At 45.7% G+C, this 21649-nt stretch overlaps 1 protein-coding gene across 6 annotated transcripts in view; it reads left to right on the top strand.

Annotated features, from left to right (window-relative positions):
* The window catches only part of LOC120031893 (non-muscle caldesmon-like), a 52223-nt gene that overhangs the window by 12105 nt on the left and 18469 nt on the right, over nt 1–21649 (top strand). For 4 of the 6 annotated variants that reach the window (XR_005473767.1, XR_005473768.1, XM_038977717.1 and 1 more), the window contains exons 1-3: nt 11888–12065; nt 12721–12803; nt 20360–20494. Coding sequence is in view for 4 of the 6 variants with exons in the window: in XM_038977717.1 (XP_038833645.1) it covers nt 12730–12803; nt 20360–20494 (209 nt within the window). In the remaining 2 variants the exon portion in view is untranslated. Of the gene's footprint in view, nt 1–7653; nt 7736–11887; nt 12066–12720; nt 12804–20359; nt 20495–21649 lie in introns of those variants that run through there. The other 2 variants (XM_038977715.1, XM_038977716.1) reach the window with 2 other exon arrangements.

The following is a 21649-nucleotide window of genomic DNA, read 5'->3' as shown; positions in this document are numbered from 1 at the left end:
TGTACTGCTACTGAACACATCTCTTTGTGTCACACTTGGCCTTTAGCCCCAATGCAGTGACCCCCCCCTCCCCATACAGATGTGCTCAGGCCTGCTGAGTGATGCTTGGATGCAAAGAGCAACAGACCTCGTCCTCTATCTCTTCCTCGTATTTCGTCCGAAACAAAAACAGCGCCGGCAGCCAATCACAGCGAGCTCCATTATAATCAGTTATACTGACAGTGATTTTTTTTTTTTAAATGTATTTGTTCACTAAACAAACCAAAATGTTTTTACAAGGGAGTCTCGGAGCAGCCTAAATGCTGGACCTCTCCACCTTTCCCGTCCACTCAGAGTAATAGCCCTCGGTGAGGTCATTGTGCTAGAGCTAGAATCTTAATCCTCTCTCTCTCTCTCGTTGGTACTCTCTCCTCTATCTTTCTCCTATCTCTCCCCAGGAATGCAACAGGCCCCTTATTTTGAAAGATCTCTTGTCACGTAATACCCTTGAATATCCTTGCGCGACGCTTCAGAAAGCACATTCCGCAGCCTGATTTACAGATTTGCGCATGGCTAAACGATCGGATTGATGAAAATGTATGCTCTGAGGTAAAACGTGTAATTTTGAGGCAGTGGTCATGGTACCAATTTACTGTGAGGCAACACGGCCCCCTGGGTATACACAGACAGAACAAAAGTCGATACACAAACATCTATCAGTGTCTGATTCAGCCCATCATGATCTGAGCAGGCCTCACAAGCTTCTCCTGGTGTGTAAGCGGTTACGTCATGGCTTCGTTGCAGCTCGTGCTGCTTGCACGTTTCCATGTAAGGCATGACAGGAAGTAATTTCTCCCACTGTGATACGGACCAGGCACATAAATCACTCTGTTTTCATTCATCTTTTTTCTCGAAAGTATAGCCTCATTTTTTTTCTCTGGCGATTGAAGGGTCTCTCAATCTCTGCAAAACGTAAAGATTTTTTTTTAGGGGAAACTTGTCAGGAATGTTTACGATACTTGTTTTTTCCTTTATGAGAAATACATTTGTATGTTCCAGAACACGTGTTCCAGTTGCCGTGATAGATACAGTGTCTGTCTGAGTCCATCCACCACTGCTCTGTGTCATAATAATTATGTGGAGAAAAAAAATGGGCAGCTCAGCCCAGATCCCCCGGGACCCTTAAAGAGGCTGTGTTTTAAATGCCTTGTTCTTGTCAAATCAAGAGGGGATTACAGCAGGAACACTGGTCTGTATGCCTGGTGGCTGCGTGCCTGTCCTGTCTAGCTATATGATTCACTATGTATTTACCATATGGGAGACTGAATATGAATAGGGGCCCAAACTATAATAGGCTTCTTACCAGGGGACATGGTAGCCTTTATGGTCCAATACTGTATTCTGCAGACAACTCTTGTATACGTTGTCATGCTGTATGTGTACTGTATAGGCCTGTGTTCCCCAAACTTTTCTGAGTCAATAACACTTTTTTGAGTCATAATGAAGACAGAGATCTACCGCTCAAAATTCTTTTAAAAACATGACTTAAAAAACGTATGCCTGTGCAACATTAAAAATAGTTCTGTAGCAATGAGCTTTTTAGTAGGCTATATGCCCAATACATTATCAGTGCATGTTGGCTATGCTTCATTTTCACTGCCAATGTTGTTCAACTCAGAACATTTTCAAATTATATTTCAAAACTCGAGGTATATGATCTTGCTCAGTGAGCATAAACAATGTGCATTCTTTATTTTACTGGACTGATTGTGTCTGGAGTTGATGGTCAGTCTCAGCGGAGGGAGAGCATCAGAGGGTCCGTTCCTCACAGTCGGACCGTCCCTCGGCTAAGACTGACCAAAAAGGAGCGACCGTGTTCCGAGCTGATGAGCGAAACTCACGCTGCATTATTTCTGCATCACGCACAAATCCATGTTGTTACTCCTATGACCAGAGAAAGTGAAATATTCCTCGATAAAAAATTTAAAAAAGACAGGACGCTAATAATAATAACAATGCAAGCTTATCGGAACACTTTGCTACTCGTTCATTGAAGCTGCAGTGCTGGTTGTATCGTGAGTGGAGAAGTGCATTTTATGGCATATAAGTGTTGAGTAAAAAGCGTTGACAGTGCTGAGTATGAACTTAAACATGAACTCACTCATAAAAACAAAAGCTCTTTGCTGTATTCGTTGACAGTCTCTCTCTAGTCATGGTTTTAGATGTTTTGAAATCACAGTATCAACTTTGTTGTACGCTCGAGGAAGCTGCAGACAGGCAAAACGATTGGCTAGCGGTAGGCCTATAGGTGCACTTGATTTGCTCTCCGGGCACGCTGAGTAGGTGGAGTTTGTATCTTCAGACACATGAAATGGTTCAAAATGGGAACACTTCGCCTACCCGGAACGCAGGGCAGATGAAACAAGTTCACCTACTGCCAACAGCGCGAGACAAAGCCATTCATTCCTAAATGTTTCTATCGTAGTTTTTTTAAAGAAATGTTTGACGATCGACTAGGAATGTCTTGGAGATCGATTGCGATCGACGGTTTGGTGAGGACAAGGTTACTGCTTCACTATGTTACCATGCTCCATACATGAATTGGGGCCTCTAGTGACACACAGGTCTTTTTTTGGTACAGGATGTGCTCCCGTCCCGAGTGCCCCCAAACTGGAGACAGAGAGCAAAACCAGAGTAGCAGATCCAGACCTTTTGGTTGTGCTGGCATCAGTAGTGCTTTGCTTTGAGTAAAACACATCATGTAGGTGTCAACACCCCAGCCTTGCTACACCCTGCTACTCTCTCTGGTCAGTGAACGTCAGATTAATGATCTGTTGAGGAGTGGTTCAGGGCCCATTCGGGGGGGGGGGGGGTCATTTATACTAAAAGACGGCAGGTGCCAAGATGGTGGGTTGACGCTGACGGCACGTGTCCCAAATGGCACCCTTTTCCCCTACGTGGTACCCTACTTTTGAAGAAGTGTGCTGTATCGGGAATAGGGTTCCATTTGGGACGCAGACAGGGTGGAGGAAGAGGAAGCCTTTCTCCTGAACAGGTGGGGTGAGCGAGTCATTCGTCAAAGTCCCCGGTCGTGAGTGAGTGAGTGTTTCCACTGAGTGAGCTTCCTGTCCGCTAAATAGGATTCAGTCAGGATTCATTCAGTACCCCCCCCTCCCCACCCCCTGCTGTCAAACTGCTGTAGAGCGGCTTCATAGCCACGTCAGTATAGAAAGAAGATGGCAACATTTAGTGTACTGTATGTCCTAGTGGAATTACACAAGACAAAGGCTGTTGATATCCCGTGTCAAGGCTGACGTTTATTGTCATTAATCTTGCCCCGGAGACAGAACCGTGCGATTTCCGCTAGATAGGCCAGCTGCAAAGTCAAAATTGGCTATATTATTTTATATTTTTGGTCTTAATTCAAGGTTAGCAGTGTGGTTAAGGTTATGGTTAGGTTTCAAATCAGATGTTATGACTTTGACGCTGTGCTAGCTAGTGACCAGTCTACAGAGCTGCCTCCAAAAAGATTAACGAGAGAAAAACGCTAACCTGCGTCAAGAGCGGAGGCAGATATTTATTGAGATTAGTTGGTGTTCTGGATATTTGGACTATAGTCTTGATGTATTATTTCAAAGGTTACATGCTGACAGCTAAAACCATTCCATCTTGACTAAATACAAGAGAAAAAGCCAAGAAAGCTTATTTATTGCTTTGTTCTACTGCTGGGTTGAGTGTTTTTCCTCTTGGCCAGTCGTTTGGTTTCCTTCTTTGATTGACAATAGTGGCAGGCATTTGTCAGGGACCAAATAGTCTGGGGGCAGATAAACAAACGGTTTCTAACTGCAGCGCAGGGCTGAGACCCCTCGGATTGAGACTGCGTTCAGCCAAGAGAAATGTAACCTACAGTACAGTCCTTCAGGCTTTAGAGTGCAGAATGTAGACCCTTTCGTGGAAGAGAAATATGTATATTTTTTCTAAAAATGAACAAAGAAAGGTTAGTTCTTTTCAACTCCCTACTGGCTTAAAATGGAGTCAGCCTTTACCACAGGTCCACACACCCTTGTACCGTAGCGATCCAGCCAGACTAAGATATAGAGTTGCAATGTGGTCCTTCTTGTCTAGGGAAAGCCAGTCTAATAATATTCTGGGTTTACTTTGCACTGTCCCAGGGATGCCACCATCATCAGGCATGTTGCCTAGGGATACAGCCAGCCCTAACCAAACCTGGTTTCAAATAGTAATTGAAATCTTTCAAATAGTTTAACTGTGCTTGATTGAGCTTACCAGGGTTAGTGGAACCACTGGACTAGGCCCAAAAGTGTAAAGCCCACCCCATCTGGCACGCCAGGCAGACTCCAAGCAAACACTCCAAGAACTTCAACAATTCCCAATACTATTTGAACCCTGGCCCTTTTAACCCCCCTCTTTTGCGGTCAATATGTTATGAGTGGGAGAGCTGCCTGTATCTCACTGCACAGCATGTTAGCTAGAAACTTTTTTTCTCTCTCCCAGTTAGGTTACGGGAAAGGGAGCTTTTTTTTCTTCCATATTTGGTCATATGGAGTACAGCCAGTGAGCAGTAGCCTTTTGATGGTGTACAAAAAAAACATCCCTATTTTGTGTGGGATTTGTTCTCCTTGGGCCGTGCTGCTCTGATACGGGCTGATTGTGGATCTGACGTTGAAAGGGCACCATTAAGGCACAGCACAAGCCTTTTAAAACACAACGAGGACAGGGGAAAATGCCTCATCTCATGTACTGCAGTTGCTCGTCGTTCTGAAACTAGCTGCATCTTTACAATGTCATTAAGGGTTCACTGTATAAACTAATCCTAATGCAAATGACTCTCTTAAAAGCAGAGTTTTATATAGAGATAATGTTTTACTGACATCCTCCTTTGTCCACTCTTCTCAACTGCCAACAGCTATCTCATTTGGACTATTGAACTAGGGTTGATGGTTTAACCCATGAGGATGTGAATTAACTACGGCGTGGTGGGAGTATTGTCTTTGCTGACGAGCACGACGAGTCTCCGACATGGTGCTTCAAAGACAGACATGTAGCAAAGGTTGAAGCTGATCAACTGAGGAAAGCCGACGTACAGGTGCGAGTGGCTGTGTGTGTCAGGCCGAATAGGAAGGTCCCTCTGGGGGGAGAGAGGAGGTCATAACACGTTTAACAGGTTTAATAAGCATTACTGGGGGAGAGGAGAGGAGAGGAGAGGAGAGGAGAGGAGAGGAGGAACAGAACAGAACCGTGTTTGGGACCAAACCAGAAGAGTAAAAATAGATTATTCCAATGACTAATGTTCTATTTAAAACACCAATTGAACATGCCACGCCATAAAAACCCAAGTTAATCACACTGGCATTGGGAAATGTATCAATGTTCCAGCATGGGGCTAAATTTGTAATCTCTTATCAGAATGATGAAATGTAAGGCATTCTGGGGGACTTTTTTCCTTTCCCAAAAGGGTTATGTGAGTAATTTGATCAACATGTTACATCACACACTAAGTTTAGTAACTGAGATGTCAAGCATATCAGTGAAAGAACCTTGTCTAGCACAACACTGATTGGACAGCAACATTCAGTAATACGTTGGATCAGTTTGTGCCTGTGATGATTACAGTGTGTGTTGGTGATGGATTCTCAGCTGTGAGCTGTTACAGGTAACCTTAGGCTATAGCTAGCAGTCAGTCTGAATATTAATCTGGGAAAGGAGATGTGTCAGGGATTGTGAACCATTGTCTGGGAATGCATGCAGGAGTCTCCTTTTTCATCCCCAAGTGGAAACTCCGAGGCTTGGACCTCTTTTTTTCCCCTTTTTTTTTCAGCCCCAATATTTTCCCCTCACTCCTCAATCTTACAGCCAAAGTCAACACAATAGCAATCTGTGGTGATTTGGGAGGGATTGTGTGTGATCATCAGACTAAGTCACTAATGATGGTGCGTCTTAAGAATTCAAGGACGCATGACAGGCAGATTCCTATCCAGAGTCCCTCACCCAGTTTAGTCAGTCCTTATATTGTCATTTCCAATGGGCTCTCAGCTCTCCAATATTCTATGAATAGTGCTTTAATTTGCCGAATTCTTCCGTATTAGAGCTAACCGAAACTTCTCGCGGAATGAATTTGTTTTGGAGCGGATAGAGCCCTAACATATGAAGCAGATGGTATTGAGATCGAGCTGAACAGAGCTGAGCTCAGATGCTTTTGGCCACCTCATATCCTGCCCAAGGAAAGATGTGTCCCCGCTAAAGTCTTCTACTCCGACACCACAGGATCTGTCCTCAGGTCAACTGAGTTGTCTGACATCCCCTTGGCGTCAGTATGTAGGGGAGAAAGTATGTGCAGTCACACACACACGCACATCCATACACACCTCCTCCTCACATTATCCCAGTGTTGACAATGAGCACGTAGTCAGCAGCTGGTCGGATCATGCCTTTGCGGTCCAACAGCAGTGTCTGTACCGTGACACACTAAGAGACGGGTGAAGGGGAGACAGGCAAAGCGAAAGAGAGTCAGAAATCATGGCCTCCCCCATGCCTAAAACTCCAGTGAATTGATGTGGCCACATCCCGGCGTGTTTCACTGCCTGGGCTGGGCCAGAGGCAGTAAATGTGTTAATGGAGGCGGGGCACGGGGCCGACTTGTGAGAGGAGAGGCAGATCACGCTGAACGGGACCAAGGGAGGAGAACCTCTTCCAAACACATCATTACAGGTGGCGATGGACAGGACACATGCACGTTGGCTGGGCGCACAGAGACACACAGACCAAGACAGACACATATACTCCCAGATGTTCTCAGAGATGGAACATTCCTCTGCCCTCTGTATTGCTATCCACATTTGGATACATACCCATACAGGTATCCTCTTGGCGTTTGCCCAACTCAAACTGCCCCCTGAGCACCTGCATAGCATTAGTCAGTCAGTCAGTCTGCAGTCAGTCAGTCTGCCTATAGAAGACCATGGTATCTACTACAGCTAAACCTCTGCTCTGTTCCTCTCCTCTGTGTATGAGTAGACAGAGCGCAGGCTGTGTGACTGTGAGACAGTCCTGATGGCTCCTGTATAAACACTGCTGGGTGGGGAATCCTGGCCTGTCACCTGACTGACAAGGAGTGACTTGCACTGTGCAGGGCTTAGTTTAGCTCCAGAGGGGACGCTGCTCAGTCTCATTACTGTACAGGCCATTAGCTGGTCTACTGCACCGTAATACAGACACCGTCAACACAGATACAGTACACACAGACCTGACCTAAGACCTGAGTCCACCATAAAACATCACACCAATAGGTTTTACTCCAGCAGGTCTGAGATCAGTGTAATAGGATTTTGGCTCACCACCTAAATGACACCGCACCGGGATCAGGAGGTGACACACCTACAGCGTTAACAGACAGACAGAGCCCTGACTCAGAGTCAGCCAGTCAGACAGAGTTGAGGAGCTCAGTTGGGATGACCTGGCCCAGGTGAATGTCATAGTCGAGACAGATTTCACTGTCTTGGCTCTCGCACCACACTCATTGACGGAACTGGGTCTCGAAATAGAAAGAGCCTTTTGATCACTAGGTTTCATTGGAACACTTTAAGTGAATAGCAGCCTGGGGGGGGGAATGGCATGGAGAATGGCATTTTAGTAGTTTTCTCCTTTTCCACACAGATTTGAGACCCCCCTCCTCCTCAACGTGGAACAGGCTGAGGCTGGAGTGACTGACTGACTGGTGCTCAGATTCTCTCTCCAGGTGAGAGTATGCCTCCCGTTTCCTCCCTTGGGCAGCTTCTCCCTCACCCTTTCCCCCCTTCCTCCCTCCCTCCCTCCCCATCCCTGTCTGTCAGTGTCAGAGCCAGACATGATTCATGTCTCCAACCGGAGGACGGGGAATTGGGGATACTGTTGTTGCGGCCGGAATCTGTTGCTCGGATAATCATGCCATTGTCAGGAATTGAATGGAATGGTTAGATTATATTACAATATGATGATCAGGTGGATGATGAAGAGGAGGAGGATGGTGAACTCAAGATTGTGATGATCAAGATACAACACTCCTTCCGTGGCCTCCAACTGCTCTTAAATGCAAGTAAAACTAAATGCATGCTCTTCAACCGATTGCTGCCCGCATCTGCCCGCCCGTCCAGCATCACTACTCTGGACGGTTCTGACTTAGAATATGTGGACAACTACAAATACCTAGGTGTCTGGTTAGGCTGTAAACTCTCCTTCCAGACTCACATTAATCATCTCCAATCCAAAATTAAATCTAGAATCAGCTTCCTATTTTGCAACAAAGCATCCTTCACTCATGCTGCCAAACATACCCTCGTAAAACTGACTATCCTACCGATCCTTGACTTCGGCGATGTCATTTTAAAAATAGCCCCAACACTCTACTCAGCAAATTGGATGCAGTCTATCACAGTGCCATCCGTTTTGTCACCAAAGCCCCATATACCACCCACCACTGCGACCTGTATGCTCTCGTTGGCTGACCCTCGCTTCGTATTCGTCGCCAAACCCACTGGTTCCAGGTCATCTATAAGTCTTTGCTAGGTAAAGCCCCGCCTTATCTCAGCTCACTGGTCACCATAGCAGCACCCACCCGTAGCACGTGCTCCAGCAGGTATATTTCACTGGTCACCCCCAAAGCCAACTCCTCCTTTGGCCGCCTTTCCTTCCAGTTCTCTGCTGCCAATGACTGGAACGAATTGCAAAAATCACTGAAGCTGGGAGATATCTCCCTCACTAACTTTAAGCATCAGCTGTCAGAGCAGCTCACAGATCATTGCACCTGTACATAGCCCATCTGTAAATAGCCCACCCAAACTACCTCATCCCCATATTGTTATTCTTGCTCCTTTGCACCCCAGTATCTCTACTTGCACATTAATCTGCTGCACGTCTATCACTCCAGTGTTTAATTGCTAAATTGTAATTACTTCGCCACTACGGCCTATTTATTGCCTTATCTCCCTAATCTTACCTCATTTGCACACACTGTATATATATTTTTTCTATTGTGTTATTGACTGTACGTTTGTTTATTCCATGTGTAACTCTGTGTTGTTTGTGTCGCACTGCTTTGCTTTATCTTCGCCAGGTCGCGGTTGTAAATGTTAAATAAAGGTTAAATAAGTTTTTTTTTTAAATAAAAAAGATGATGAGGATGATTATAGTGGTAACGATCCTGATGAAGACGTTTATTGTACATGGCCATACCAGGCTCTCACAGTAGCCTATGGATAGACTAACAGTGAGTAAGAGTGACAGCAGCCTACCTCTCCACCCCACCTGAGAGGCCCAGACAGGGGCCAGAGCAAAGAGCACATAGCTCACATTCCACCAGCATCTCCTAATGAGTAAGCCCCAGCGAGGGAGAGGAGGTGAAGGATGCCTTGGCCTCACTCTCCCTTTCCCTCTCTGCTCCTGCCACACAATCCCTGGGTCTTGTGCCAGCCCACCACTGACATGGCAGATACCTGGGATACCTCTATATCTCCCAGCTCCCTCCCTCCAACCACACCTGGCCAACCCTCACACCTGTGTCACCATGGCAATGTGCACACAGCTTGCGCTTACCTGCAGGTACAGGCAGAGCCAGGGAGCTGGGAGGGTGGGAGCCGGCCCACAATCCCCTTTTCTTTTCTTCTCTTAAAGGGAAAAGAACAGAGCATTCCTTGTGATGCCAAAAGTAGACACCTTAGGCAGAGTCCCATAGCATAACCATGTTTGCTTTCATGTCCCCACTACAGTAAACTGTGCATGTTGGTGCTATCTAAGGATATATTGGAATATATTCTAAGTAGGCCAAGTTTGTGTTGGCCTCAATGTTTTCTCTTTTCTTTCTGTCTGTCTTTCTTCCATTCTCCCTCTCTCTTTCTCGGGAGTTAATTTTAGTCCCACGCTCAAGTCGTCCAGAACGGCTGCAGTCAAGAAGTTGGTGGGTGGCAGTCCAAATATTGTGTCATTTTTAATCCGTTTTGGACTCGGGCAATCTTTGGATAAGATGGACTAAAAGCTGCTGTTGTATCCCAGTAGAACTCCCTCTCCCCTCCCGCTCTATTTTTTTCTGTTTATCCGGTGAAGAAGTGTCAGGGGGTGTAAGTTATCTGCTGACAGGCCTGCCAATGTTAACGTTACATTTGACAGCTTTTTTCCCCCCAACAACTTTAAAGTGCTTCGTCCTCTGGAAGAATCTTCTGGAGTTGTTTTTAAAATGGCATGTGAATTAGTAACTTGGAGCTTCTTTCAAGATGCTGTGCTGACATTCGGAGGTTAAAATGCTGCATTCCTCAAATAGTTTCCGAGGCATAGTCTTGAGATGAATGTGTTTGTGCTAACGTGGTGAAGACGACAAAGTTATTCGGGTTGTGTGTCAGTGATGACTCGTGGAAAAAGAGGCTTCCTATGCTGTTTTACTCACAGAGCAAAACAGCACGTCGGACATTTCACTGCATATCAACATTGCAATGCCTCTAAGAATGAAATGGTACCACATTCTCTTCCAGCTCTCTCCTTGTGAGTAGAGGACACATCGTTTTGGATGTTGTTAACACAGACCTCTCCTGAAATGATAGGGGAGAATGAAGCTAGCGTTGTCTGGATAACATCGACATGGCTTTTAATATAATGTTCCTTAAGCGCTGGGTAGTGCCAGACAGAGTTGCGGCAGAGCATTCATTTGACTAGTAAATGTTTCATTATTGCCGTTGTAGCTCTCAGGAGCTGGCAGAGAGAGTGGGGAGAGGAAAAAGTCATCGGTTTACAGTAGAGAGAGAGAGAGAGAGTTTACAGTGGCAAGAGAGTAGAGTGAGAGTGGAAGAAAGAGAGCTTAGTTCAGAGGGAAGAGAGAGAGAGAGAGAGAGAGAGAAAGAGACCTTAATTTACAGTGGGCAGAGAGGGAGAGGAGAGAGGTGGAGAGAGAGAGACGACAGTTTACAGTGAACAGGGAGAGGCAGTTCTATTATGAATCCCTCAGAGGGAAAGTCAGAAAGATGTAATTCCAGGAAGCTCTCTCTCTCTCCATTCTTCTGCTCCATGTATGTTAGCTTTGACAGAATATGGGTGGTCCTCTCAAGCAACCAGTGCAACACGGACATATCTCCATTTTATTGAGGGCTATACTCTGGAATGCAAAAAAAAATCACGAATGTAGACCTACTGCTCTCCACTCTCACAGGCAAACTCAAAATCCTGTTGAGTCTAATATCAAATTATGATCTATGCATAAATCATTATTCTTAAATATTCCCCAAATCATACTCATACTAATAGCGCGTTCTCAGTCCCAGTGCTGCTTCTAGGAAGTATGTGATTAAACTAACGCTGTTGTAGGCTTTAGGGTTTTCATTATTGCTCTCATTTTGTCTAATTACAGTTGTACGAATTGCTGAAATCCAAGTGCCAATTTTCTTCCTCCTGCAAATGGCGTAAGTGTATCTAAACATAGAGAGCAAATTATTGCGGTGTTGGAAATAATCTAGCCCAAATCACACGGGCATCGTAGTTTGACTATGATAGCCCTCTAGTTAAAATGAGAAGGAGGTGGGGTTTGTGAGAAGAGAGAGAGAGAGAGAGAGAGAGACTAGCCCTGGGAGTGATGGGTTTTGTTTAAAGCATACCTCCCCTGTCCTCGTGTGCGTGTTGGAGACCCTTTCTGGTCCTCTCTCTGTGTGAGGCTACAGAGGGGCACAGAGCAGGAGGCTACAGCACAACTCAGGAAGCCACCCTGCCTCTCTAAAACTGATCCCAGATCTGATCCTAGCCAACCACTGACAGCTCTGTAAACAAAACAGGAAAAGTAATAGAGGTTTGGGAAGGAGAGAGCAAGGGGAGAGAGAGAGAGAGTTACAAGAAAGGAAAGGAAGGGAGGGAGAGTGGGAGGGAGGGGAGGAGTAGAAGGGCGAAAGGAAGAGGTGTTTGCCTTTTCTGTTGACTGCTGAAGCCGGTGAAAGATTGTACAGCAGCAGGAACTCTTTGTGTTGTGGCCGTGCCGGGATAAAGCAGTGGGAGAGAGGCTGGAATGGTGTAAGAGGGAAGAATATACAGTATATTTCAAGGTCTAATCAACTGCTAAGGTATAGTACTGTAGCCTTTCACTCAATGTACTTTACTATTAGCTGTAGTAGTAGGCTAGATTGGGGTTGTGTACAGTTGTGTTATCGTAAGAGAAGAGCGTAGGTTGATGATGACAGGCTAAGGATCTTCTGGGTGGTCCCGCTCCTCTCCTCGGTCACGTACCCAGGGTATTTTTAGTGAAGAGCGTTAACATCCTGTGCTAACATCTCTTCCTCCCCACACGATTTCTCCTCCTTTCTCCTCTGTCATTCCTTCACTTTCTCCCTTTGTTTTTTGTTTTATAGGGAAATGTGACTGTGTGTCTGGCTTGGAGAGAGATCAATGTACCGTAACTGTACTGCAAGTATTGGGGGGGAATGTCGTAGTAGGCACACGAACATGCATCCCTGTATCGAGGTCTAGAGCAGAGAGACCTCAGGGTCGTTTTTCACTACGCATCAAGCAGAAGAAAACTGAAGGAAAGAGGGAGGAACTACCTACCATTTAAGAAACGCCTATTTTAGTTTTTCTGTTGTAGAACCTTTTCAAATGTTTTCCGTTGCATGTCCTAATGAATATGACCCAGCAGGATACAGAGGTACCGGATGGTGATAAACTCGTAAGTCCTTCCAGTATATAAACTAAAACGTCATTAATGATGATGTCATCCTGCAGGGCGTAACCATGGACGACGACTTTGAGCGGCGCAGAGAGCTCAGGAGGCAGAAGAGGGAGGAGATGCGCCTGGAGGCTGAACGGTAAGGCTGGCCTCCTCTTCCGCCTCTTCTTCCTGTCTCCGCTTATTGCTCTTCCTCCTCTTCATCTTCATCCTGCTCCTCCATCTCTTCTCCAACCTCTACTCCCGCTCTTCTTCCCTCTCCTCCTACATCCCTTCTTCCTCCTCCTCTTCCTACTCATCCTCCTCTGAACCTCAAACCTCTTCCATATCCATCAACAACTACACACACACTTACATATCTGCAATATTATTGTCTTGTCTCATTGGAGTTTATCATTATAAACTGGGTGGTTCGAGCCCTTAATGCTGATTGGCTGACAGCCATGGTATATCAGACCGTATACTATGTGTATGACAAAACATTTATTTTTACTGCTCTAATTACGTAGGTAACCAGTTTATAATAGCAATAAGGCACCTCAGGGGTTTGTGATATGTGGCCAATATACCACGGCTAAGGGCTGTGTCCAGGCACTCTGCGATGCGTCGTGCGTAAGAACAGCCCTTAGCTGTGGTATATTAGCCATATACAACACCTCCTCGGGCCTTATTGCTTAGCCACTCTGAACATGACGTCATAACGGTAAATGTGCAGCCAGAGGAAGTTGCAGGTACACGTGTTGTCCAGAGGGGGTGTTGATGGCACAGCGAGTGCTGTGACCATATGACCTCAGTGTTCTTCAGAGCCCAGTTGAAGTCAGTTAAAGGACTTTGAGCTGGGCTCAGGTTGTTACAGGTCCCTGTGATCTCCATGCCAAGTTGGAACCAGAGAGCCGACCCTTAAATAGTTTGGACTCTCCTCAGGGCTTTAAAAACATCACTCAGCAAATATTGGCTTCCTCTCCTCATGCAGGCAATAATCTACCACTGATCTGATGACATGTGTTGTGTTCTCGCTCTCTCTCTCTCTCTCTCTCTCTCTCTCTCTCTCTCTCTCTCTCTCTCTCTCTCTCTCTCTCTCTCTCTCTCTCTCTCTCTCTCTCTCTCTCTCTCTCTCTCTCTCTCTCTCTCTCTCTCTCTCTCTCTCTCTCTCTCTCTCTCTCTCTCTCTCTCTCTCTCTCTCTCTCTCTCTCTCTCTCTCTCTCTCTCTCTCTCTCTCTCTCTCTCTCTCTCTCTCTCTCTCTCTCTCTCTCTCTCTCTCTCTCTCTCTCTCTCTCTCTCTCTCTCTCTCTCTCTCTCTCTCTCTCTCTCTCTCTCTCTCTCTCTCTCTCTCTCTCTCTCTCTCTCTCTCTCTCTCTCTCTCTCCCCTGACTCAATACGTTCTGCTTTGTCTCTCATCGTGTCACTGGTAGAATGTACTGTTGACCTCATATAGAAAGCCTCTGTGCGTCCTCAAGTCAAATGAGTTACTGTAATACATGACAAGCCCAGACATTTCAGTTGAGCTCATCTAAAATGGATCACCTCAACCATGTCTCCTTTTACGGAGCAAGGACACAGTAGACTACTTAACACCAGGAGCTTAGCTTGCTCAGCCTGTCTGGGTAGCTTCATCCCTTATCCCGATTATACTTACGAACAACAGTCATTTAACCTGGCAACACGCATCATAAAACATGAATATGCATCACGGGCAATAGGATATGCAAATGTGTATCTCTGGCGGTCCAATCCTTTACTGAGCGATATGGCAGTGACATTAACTGAAGATATGATAAGTGCTCTCTGCAAACAGGAGCTACTGAACAAGCCTGAACTTGTCTGTAAAGCCTTGGATGACACTATGTTGCTGTTTTGATTGGCAAGCTACAAAAGTGTCCGTGCTCACTCTTAACATGTGTTGACAATACAACAGAACAGATTAACCGGAATGACGTTTACACTCACGGGTGGCCAAATAGAACTATCAAAAAGCCACGCCCCTACTAAGCCACACCTCCAGTCTTCTGATCTGACCTGATGGATCATAGCTCATAAACCCAACTGGTTGGGTAAAACATAACCCAACATGTGTTCTGTCCAATATTTAACCCAGCATTTTGTTGTGTGTTTTAAAAAAATAAAAAATTAAACTTGATATCTATGACATTGTCCTCCTGATTTGTAAATACTGTAATGTGGCTGGAAACAGAAAATACTTCCCAGTCAACTTAATCAGTGAATATAATAATCTTGTACATTTTAATTGTGACGTGTGATTATGTTGTACAACAAGTGTTAACTACTGCAGCAATGTTGGCGTCTATTGTTGTACCTTTGGGCGTGTGCCTATGCCTCATTGCTCCAGCTCAAACCAGTTGATTGAAAGATAACTTAATGCAGTCGTTATATTTCACAACAGATCATAAAACCCGTGTTTTATATTATTTATATTATCCCACAGTGTTTATATTATATGGAATTTGGTAGAAAATACAGACTGTATGAGAGAGAGCGAGAGAGAGAGTAAGAGTAGTAAGCTATAGGCTTGATGGGAGTTTGTTCTGTTTATTTAGTTAAAGGAGTCATTTCAGTTGGCGGGACCATGTGCGATTTTCAACCGACTCATGTTATTGATAAAAGATTACATCGCTATATTTTGCAAATATGCTGTAACAATCAATATTTCAATGTCTCTCATTGTAAATGAGAGTAGGCCGTCATTGTAAATAAGAATTTGTTCTTAAAAAAACACATGTCTTGTTGGACCAATCGAGTCAACCATCACCAAATACGATGTAAAAAGAAAACACACACACACACACACAGAGAGGAGACACAGAGAGGAGACACAGAGAGGAGACACAGAGAGGAGACACAGAGAGGAGACACAGAGAGGAGACACAGAGAGGAGACACAGAGAGGAGACACAGAGAGGAGACACAGAGAGGAGACACAGAGAGGAGACACAGAGAGAGAGAAAGACAGCGAGAGAGAGAAAGACAGCGAGAGAGAGAAAGACAGCGAGAGAGAGAGACACAGCGAGAGAGAGAGACACAGCGAGAGAGAGAGAGACACAGCGAGAGAGAGAGAGACACAGCGAGAGAGAGAGAGACACAGCGAGAGAGAGAGAGACACAGCGAGAGAGAGAGAGACACAGCGAGAGAGAGAGAGACACAGCGAGAGAGAGAGAGACACAGCGAGAGAGAGAGAGACACAGCGAGAGAGAGAGAGACACAGCGAGAGAGAGAGAGACACAGCGAGAGAGAGAGAGAGAGAGAGAGAGACACACAGACACAGCGAGAGAGAGAGACACAGCGAGAGAGAGAGACACAGCGAGAGAGAGAGACACAGCGAGAGAGAGAGACACAGCGAGAGAGAGACACACAGAGAGAGACACAAAGACAGAGAGAGAGAGAGCACTCCAGTCTATACAATAAGATCTGCAGTCAGGGCTGCCAAACACTTTTACATTATAAGTGTTTACTAGTAGAGATCACAAGGAGCTGTTTCCTAGTCACTAGGCCCTGGAGGAGGGGTGTGTGTGTGTGTGTGTGTAGGCATCACAGGAGGTTGGTGGCACCTTAATTGGTGAGGACAGGCTCGTGGTAATGACTGGAGTAGAATGGTATCCAACACATGGTCTCCAGGTGTTTGATGCCATTCCATTTCAGCCATTATTATGAGCCGTCCTCCCCTCAGCAGCCTCCACTGGTATGCATGCATGCTTGGTTTACTGTATTGCCCGTGTACATGCAATATGGAGGTCTGAAAGTCCTGGAGGGTTTCAGCCAGATTGAACCGTCATCAGGTGGTGAAGGCTTGACAAGCTCCATTCGCCTCCTTTAGCCCAGTGAGCCAAGATTCTTGTCTGCTCTGTGTGTGTGTGTGCGTAGAGAGAGAGAGAGGCCTAGGAGTTCCCCAGCACTCGTGGCTCTGCATTGTGTCAGACCCCGTCTAGAACAGAACAATCTGTCTTGTTGACAGAGAGGTGAAGCTCCAGTCCTAATCACCAGCAGGCCAGAGACTACCAGGCCAAGGTGGACTCCGCTTCACCGTCTACTGTGTATTTCTGCTGGGTTTAATACTCTGCACATGCTGGAATTCAAGTTTGATTGAATGAATCAAGCACAGTCTAATGAATGTAAAGGCATCCCCTAAGGAATGTGGTTTAGAAAGCAGTGTTTGTGTTTCTGGTCACTGTGGACCCAGGGGTTAGCTGACTGGGCTTTTTGTACTGCACTCTGTGACAAATGACATACAACGATACAGCTGGGATCTCAGGCTGTCTGGTTGGTGTCCTGCACATACTCTCCTCTGCCCTCTGTGACTGACCAGGGCTTTGCTATGACAATGTAACACACACACACACACACACACACACACACACACACACACACACACACACACAGGAATGTTTTGACTGTGGTTTTTATTTGTCCCCTTTAAAAAATGATATTCTGTTGGAATGTTCCCAAACCATGTAACCCTGTCCTGTGTTCTGTCATGTCACACCCCTTTTTGTCTGGTGACGGAGCCCAATGCAGTTGACTCGATTTATGTCACATTTCATAGCTGAGGCAACATGCAAAACAGTTCTGTGCAGGCCAGTGTTTGTCAGTCTCCTGCCCTTTGAGAAGCGAAGCTACCATTTTTTCCCCCATCTCCTCCACATCTGTGTGCAGGTCAGGTCTCCAGAGAGGCCAGGAAGAGGCCAGGAAATAACACCCATCCTCAGTGAATGGACTGTTCCAAACAGACCCAAACAACACCCATCCTCAGTGAATGGACCGTTCCAAACAGACCCAAACAACACCCATCCTCAGTGAATGGACCGTTCCAAACAGACCCAAACAACACCCATCCTCAGTGAATGGACCGTTCCAAACAGACCCAAATAACACCCATTCTCAGTAAATGGACCGTTCCAAACATGCCCTCCCAAACCGGCAGCCTGCACCATAAACTCTCACTGGGCCTGCTTGTGTCTGTTAGGGCCTCAGCCCAGCTCTGAACGTTTGGGGTGGACTATAGTAGGAGCAGTGGTCTGGTTGCCTCACGTTTTGGTGCTCCTGTGACCCACCCACTCAATTTCGGGGAAGTTAATTTTGCCCCACAATGTATATAATGCAAACTAATGTGTCTAGACAAGACCCATATTGTCAAGCTATAACTCAAAAGGAACTCGTACCACAGTGGGAATCTCACCATGGGAAGGACTGTACTGGCCCTTGCTCAGTTGCTCAGAAATAAGCGCAGGAGCTATAGAGGTGTGTGATGAGCAGGTTAAAAGGTATGTAGGCCTATGGAGCACTGATAACACGATAAGGGTCGACAGAATGTCAGTAGACTTCATGATAGGGGAAATGACGCTGCTCTCTCTGGGCCTGGAGGAGAAAGTGAAGGACAGGGGCGAGCGTGGGAATGGGCCAGACGTTTTGGCAGTAAACCCCTCCCTGTGCACTCTCTCTCTTTCAATCTCTATCTATCTATCTCTCTCTCTCTCTCTCCATTTTAGTCCAGTAGAGGTGAAGAAGTATTTTCCCATGGGCTTTCTGAAGTTGTTTTCACAGACATTGCTGAGATATTTTGTTCGTAAAGAAAATATATGGAAATCTTTTCCCCTAATGTGTTTGGTGACTGGACCTAGTGTGACTGGACATTTCTACTTACTCAAGTAGTCAGGAACTGAACACAACATTAGGCGTAAATCAACTTTATTGTACACATTGTAAAAACGGACAACAGCAACAAGTTCTGTTACGATATAAAACAAATGCAGAAGTGTTTACTGTTGAAAATGTCACACACTTTGCAATAAAATGATTACCTTCATCCTCCAGCGACAGAGTTTACTCCACAAGGAAAACATCTTCGTGTGATGGCCAACATAAGTTATGCATGTCATTGCAAGGGAAGCTGGCTAGCCAAAGTCAGGCTCCTACTGTATAGGAAGATTTATTATCTTGAATATGGGATAAGATCTCTCCCTATTTTCTCTCTCTCTCTGATGGGAGGAGAGGCCGTTCTGAAGTGGTATGTGGTCTATAAGGAATGAGGATATTGCATTGGGGCCTTCGTTGGTGCATCAGTCTGGAGTCAAGAGCGCCAAGCCTTTGCTTGACAAGAATGCTAACTAAGCTGTTAAGAGTTGGTTGGACTGTCATAAAGCATCGTCAACCCTGAGATACTGTCATACTAACTCCACTGTGCCACTAAGGACTGGCTGTTGTCTCAGTTTCCCATGAGATTTAGGCTGTTTCTGGGACAATACTATTCTCCAGAGGTTGAGTCGGTCCTTGCTACTTTTTTTTTTTTTTTTACAAACTGCACTTGGGGATATAGCCAGTCATCTATGTGCAAATGTTAAGCATGAAGAGCAATATAGACTGTTAGACTAGAGCTTCTAGTCTGATGGAATTGTAAATGTGTATCAAATTGTAGAGAGGTGTAGACCTTTAGCATACACACTCTCGCCCTGGCACTCAAACGTACGTACACTCCCATGCGCTGTAAGTGAGAGGGAGAGAAAGAGAGCGTGGCTGTTTCACAATGTGCATACGACTGTGTTCCGAATATGCAAATTGGAGCGCGGAACAGTCGGGAGTATGAGCACAGAGGGCGGTTCTCAGACGCGTACTTTGTTCGTACACGTTTCGAAGCAGGCGTCAATGCAAGCTTCAACGGAAATATTCCCAGGATTGTTGATGTAAGATGACGAGAAAGAGGTGTGTCACCGTCCCTCCAGGTTTAGTTTGGGCGTGAGCAGAGTCTTGTGTTCAATTATAACAACATTCCTCAGTCAGTTTACCCAGCAGGAGAGCCTGCTGTAAAGTCTCCCATAAAACCACTCTGCTTAACATGTTAACTGCACATGCTTCAATAACACGCAGTACGCACTGCCAAACGACCATATGATGTTAGCGTAGCCGATGCCTGACACTGATGTTGAAGATCACACAGAGGCAGACCGAATGGAGCTCTTCTCACAAACAAAACAGAGGCGGGGAAGAGAAGAAGTTGGTTCAGACCTTTAGGGGAGAGGCTTTCCCAATGTTTCATGAATGATTCATGAAATATAAGATTAATCTGAATAGAATGGACTGGTACCTTTTTTTAAAGCACATCTGTGGGCTGGAGACTTTCCTGTCAGACTGTCAAACTGCAGGGCATTGAGATCAGTGATCTGGCCTTTGTAAAGTACAGGCAAAACACACACACACACACACACACACACACACACACACACATATATATATATATATATATATATATATATATATATATATATATATATATACACTACGGCCCTTCACACACTACAGCTCCCGACCACTTCAACCCTCCACTGGGCCGAGCCTGGACTGAGGCAGGCTTGGGCCAGCAGCCATGTTACGGTCGGGGTCCTCTCCTCTCATCGCTGGCCAAGCCACATCTCCAGACACTGTTTTCATCAGGCTGTCAAAAGTGAAACCTCAGCAGCAGTGGCCTGCGCTCAGTAGAGTAAAGCGGAACAGGGTGAGAGTACAGTGAGTCAAGTAGATACAAGACACCATGAGTCTTTATCTTGTACTGCAACTACCCTGATCTCTGTCTAAGGAAAGGAGGACTTACTCTCAGCATCACTGGAACTTATGGTTATGTTTTTCTTCTTTGTTTTTCAGGGGGAAAAAATGACTTACTTGACTCTCTCTCCTCTCTTTCTCTCTCCCTCAGGATGGCCTTCCAGGGTAGTAATGAGGATGAGGAGGAGGCTGCAAGGGAGCGTAGACGCAGGGCACGTCAGGAGAGGATGAGAGGGATGGGAGGCGAGGAGCCCAGTGACAGCGTGGTGATGACTAACAGCCACAGGTAAGACCTGAAGACGTGTGTTAGCTCCCAAACATAATGCCTAGGCTTTAGCTCAGGGGCTAACAGTATTGTGGTGGGCAGGAGATTGTGGTTTGAACCCAGTTTCCCCTTTATTTTGTGTGTAATATGTTTCTTATAGTAAACTGAAAGTGAAACGAAAACTAATTATCAAAAAACTATAACTATAACTGAAACTATCATCTTCGACTCCAAAACGAATAAAATAGAATAATAACCATCACGAATTATGTTCCGTTTTTGTTTTTTGGCAAGATGGCTTTGCCAAGAGCAGCACAGCAGATATTTGTAAGGTTTGAGTGGTAAGGCTAAATCAACCTTACTGTATACGAAAGACGAGGCGTGTAGTCGGGGGAAATGCATCTGCGACAGCCGAAAGTCGGACACCAATGTGGTTTTCCAACAGCAAGGCTAAAAGGTTTTCTTTAGAATGTCGAAATCAACATGTATCTAACCCCCATATCACACACAAAATATCCCAATGTAATATTATGTTACACGTTGTACAGTCAATAATGGAGAGAGAACCTAAAATATCACATTTATTTGTATGTATCCACTGTACACATAAATCACGGAAAATTGGTTCCTGTTTCAGTCATGTTCGCGTGGGTCAAACTGAAACACCCTAATGATTGGTTGACAATACAGCCTCCCACAATGCTGCAGGATGAAGTCGGTGAGGAGCAACTACAGAAACATCATGACTGTTGGACCATTTTATTGATGTATTTTAATATTTTTTGGTATTTTATCCCCCAGTTTTTGATCGTGTCGCATCGCTGCAACTCCCCAACGGGCTCGGGAGAGGCGAAGGTGGAGTCATGCGTCCCCCGAAACATGACCCGCCTAACCGCGCTCCTTAACACCCACCAGCTTAACCCAGAAGCCAGCCGCACCAATGTGTCGGAGGAAACGCCGTTTAGGCACCCAGGCGGCCACAATGAGTCACTAGAGCGCGATGAGCTAAGTGAAGTCCCACGGGCAAAACCCTCACGATGCTGGGCCAATTGTGGCACAGCCTGGGAAATGAACCCGGGTCTGTAGTAACGTCTCTAGTACTGCATGCGATGCAGTGCCTTACACCGTTGCACCAATTGGGAGGCCCTAAGTTGGACCATTTTTATCCCCAGAATG

This window comes from Salvelinus namaycush, chromosome 38 (genome assembly GCF_016432855.1).
Source record: "Salvelinus namaycush isolate Seneca chromosome 38, SaNama_1.0, whole genome shotgun sequence".
Lineage (NCBI taxonomy): Eukaryota > Metazoa > Chordata > Actinopteri > Salmoniformes > Salmonidae > Salvelinus > Salvelinus namaycush.
Note: the sequence above shows the minus strand (reverse complement) of the source record. Positions and strands in the feature narration are given on the sequence as shown.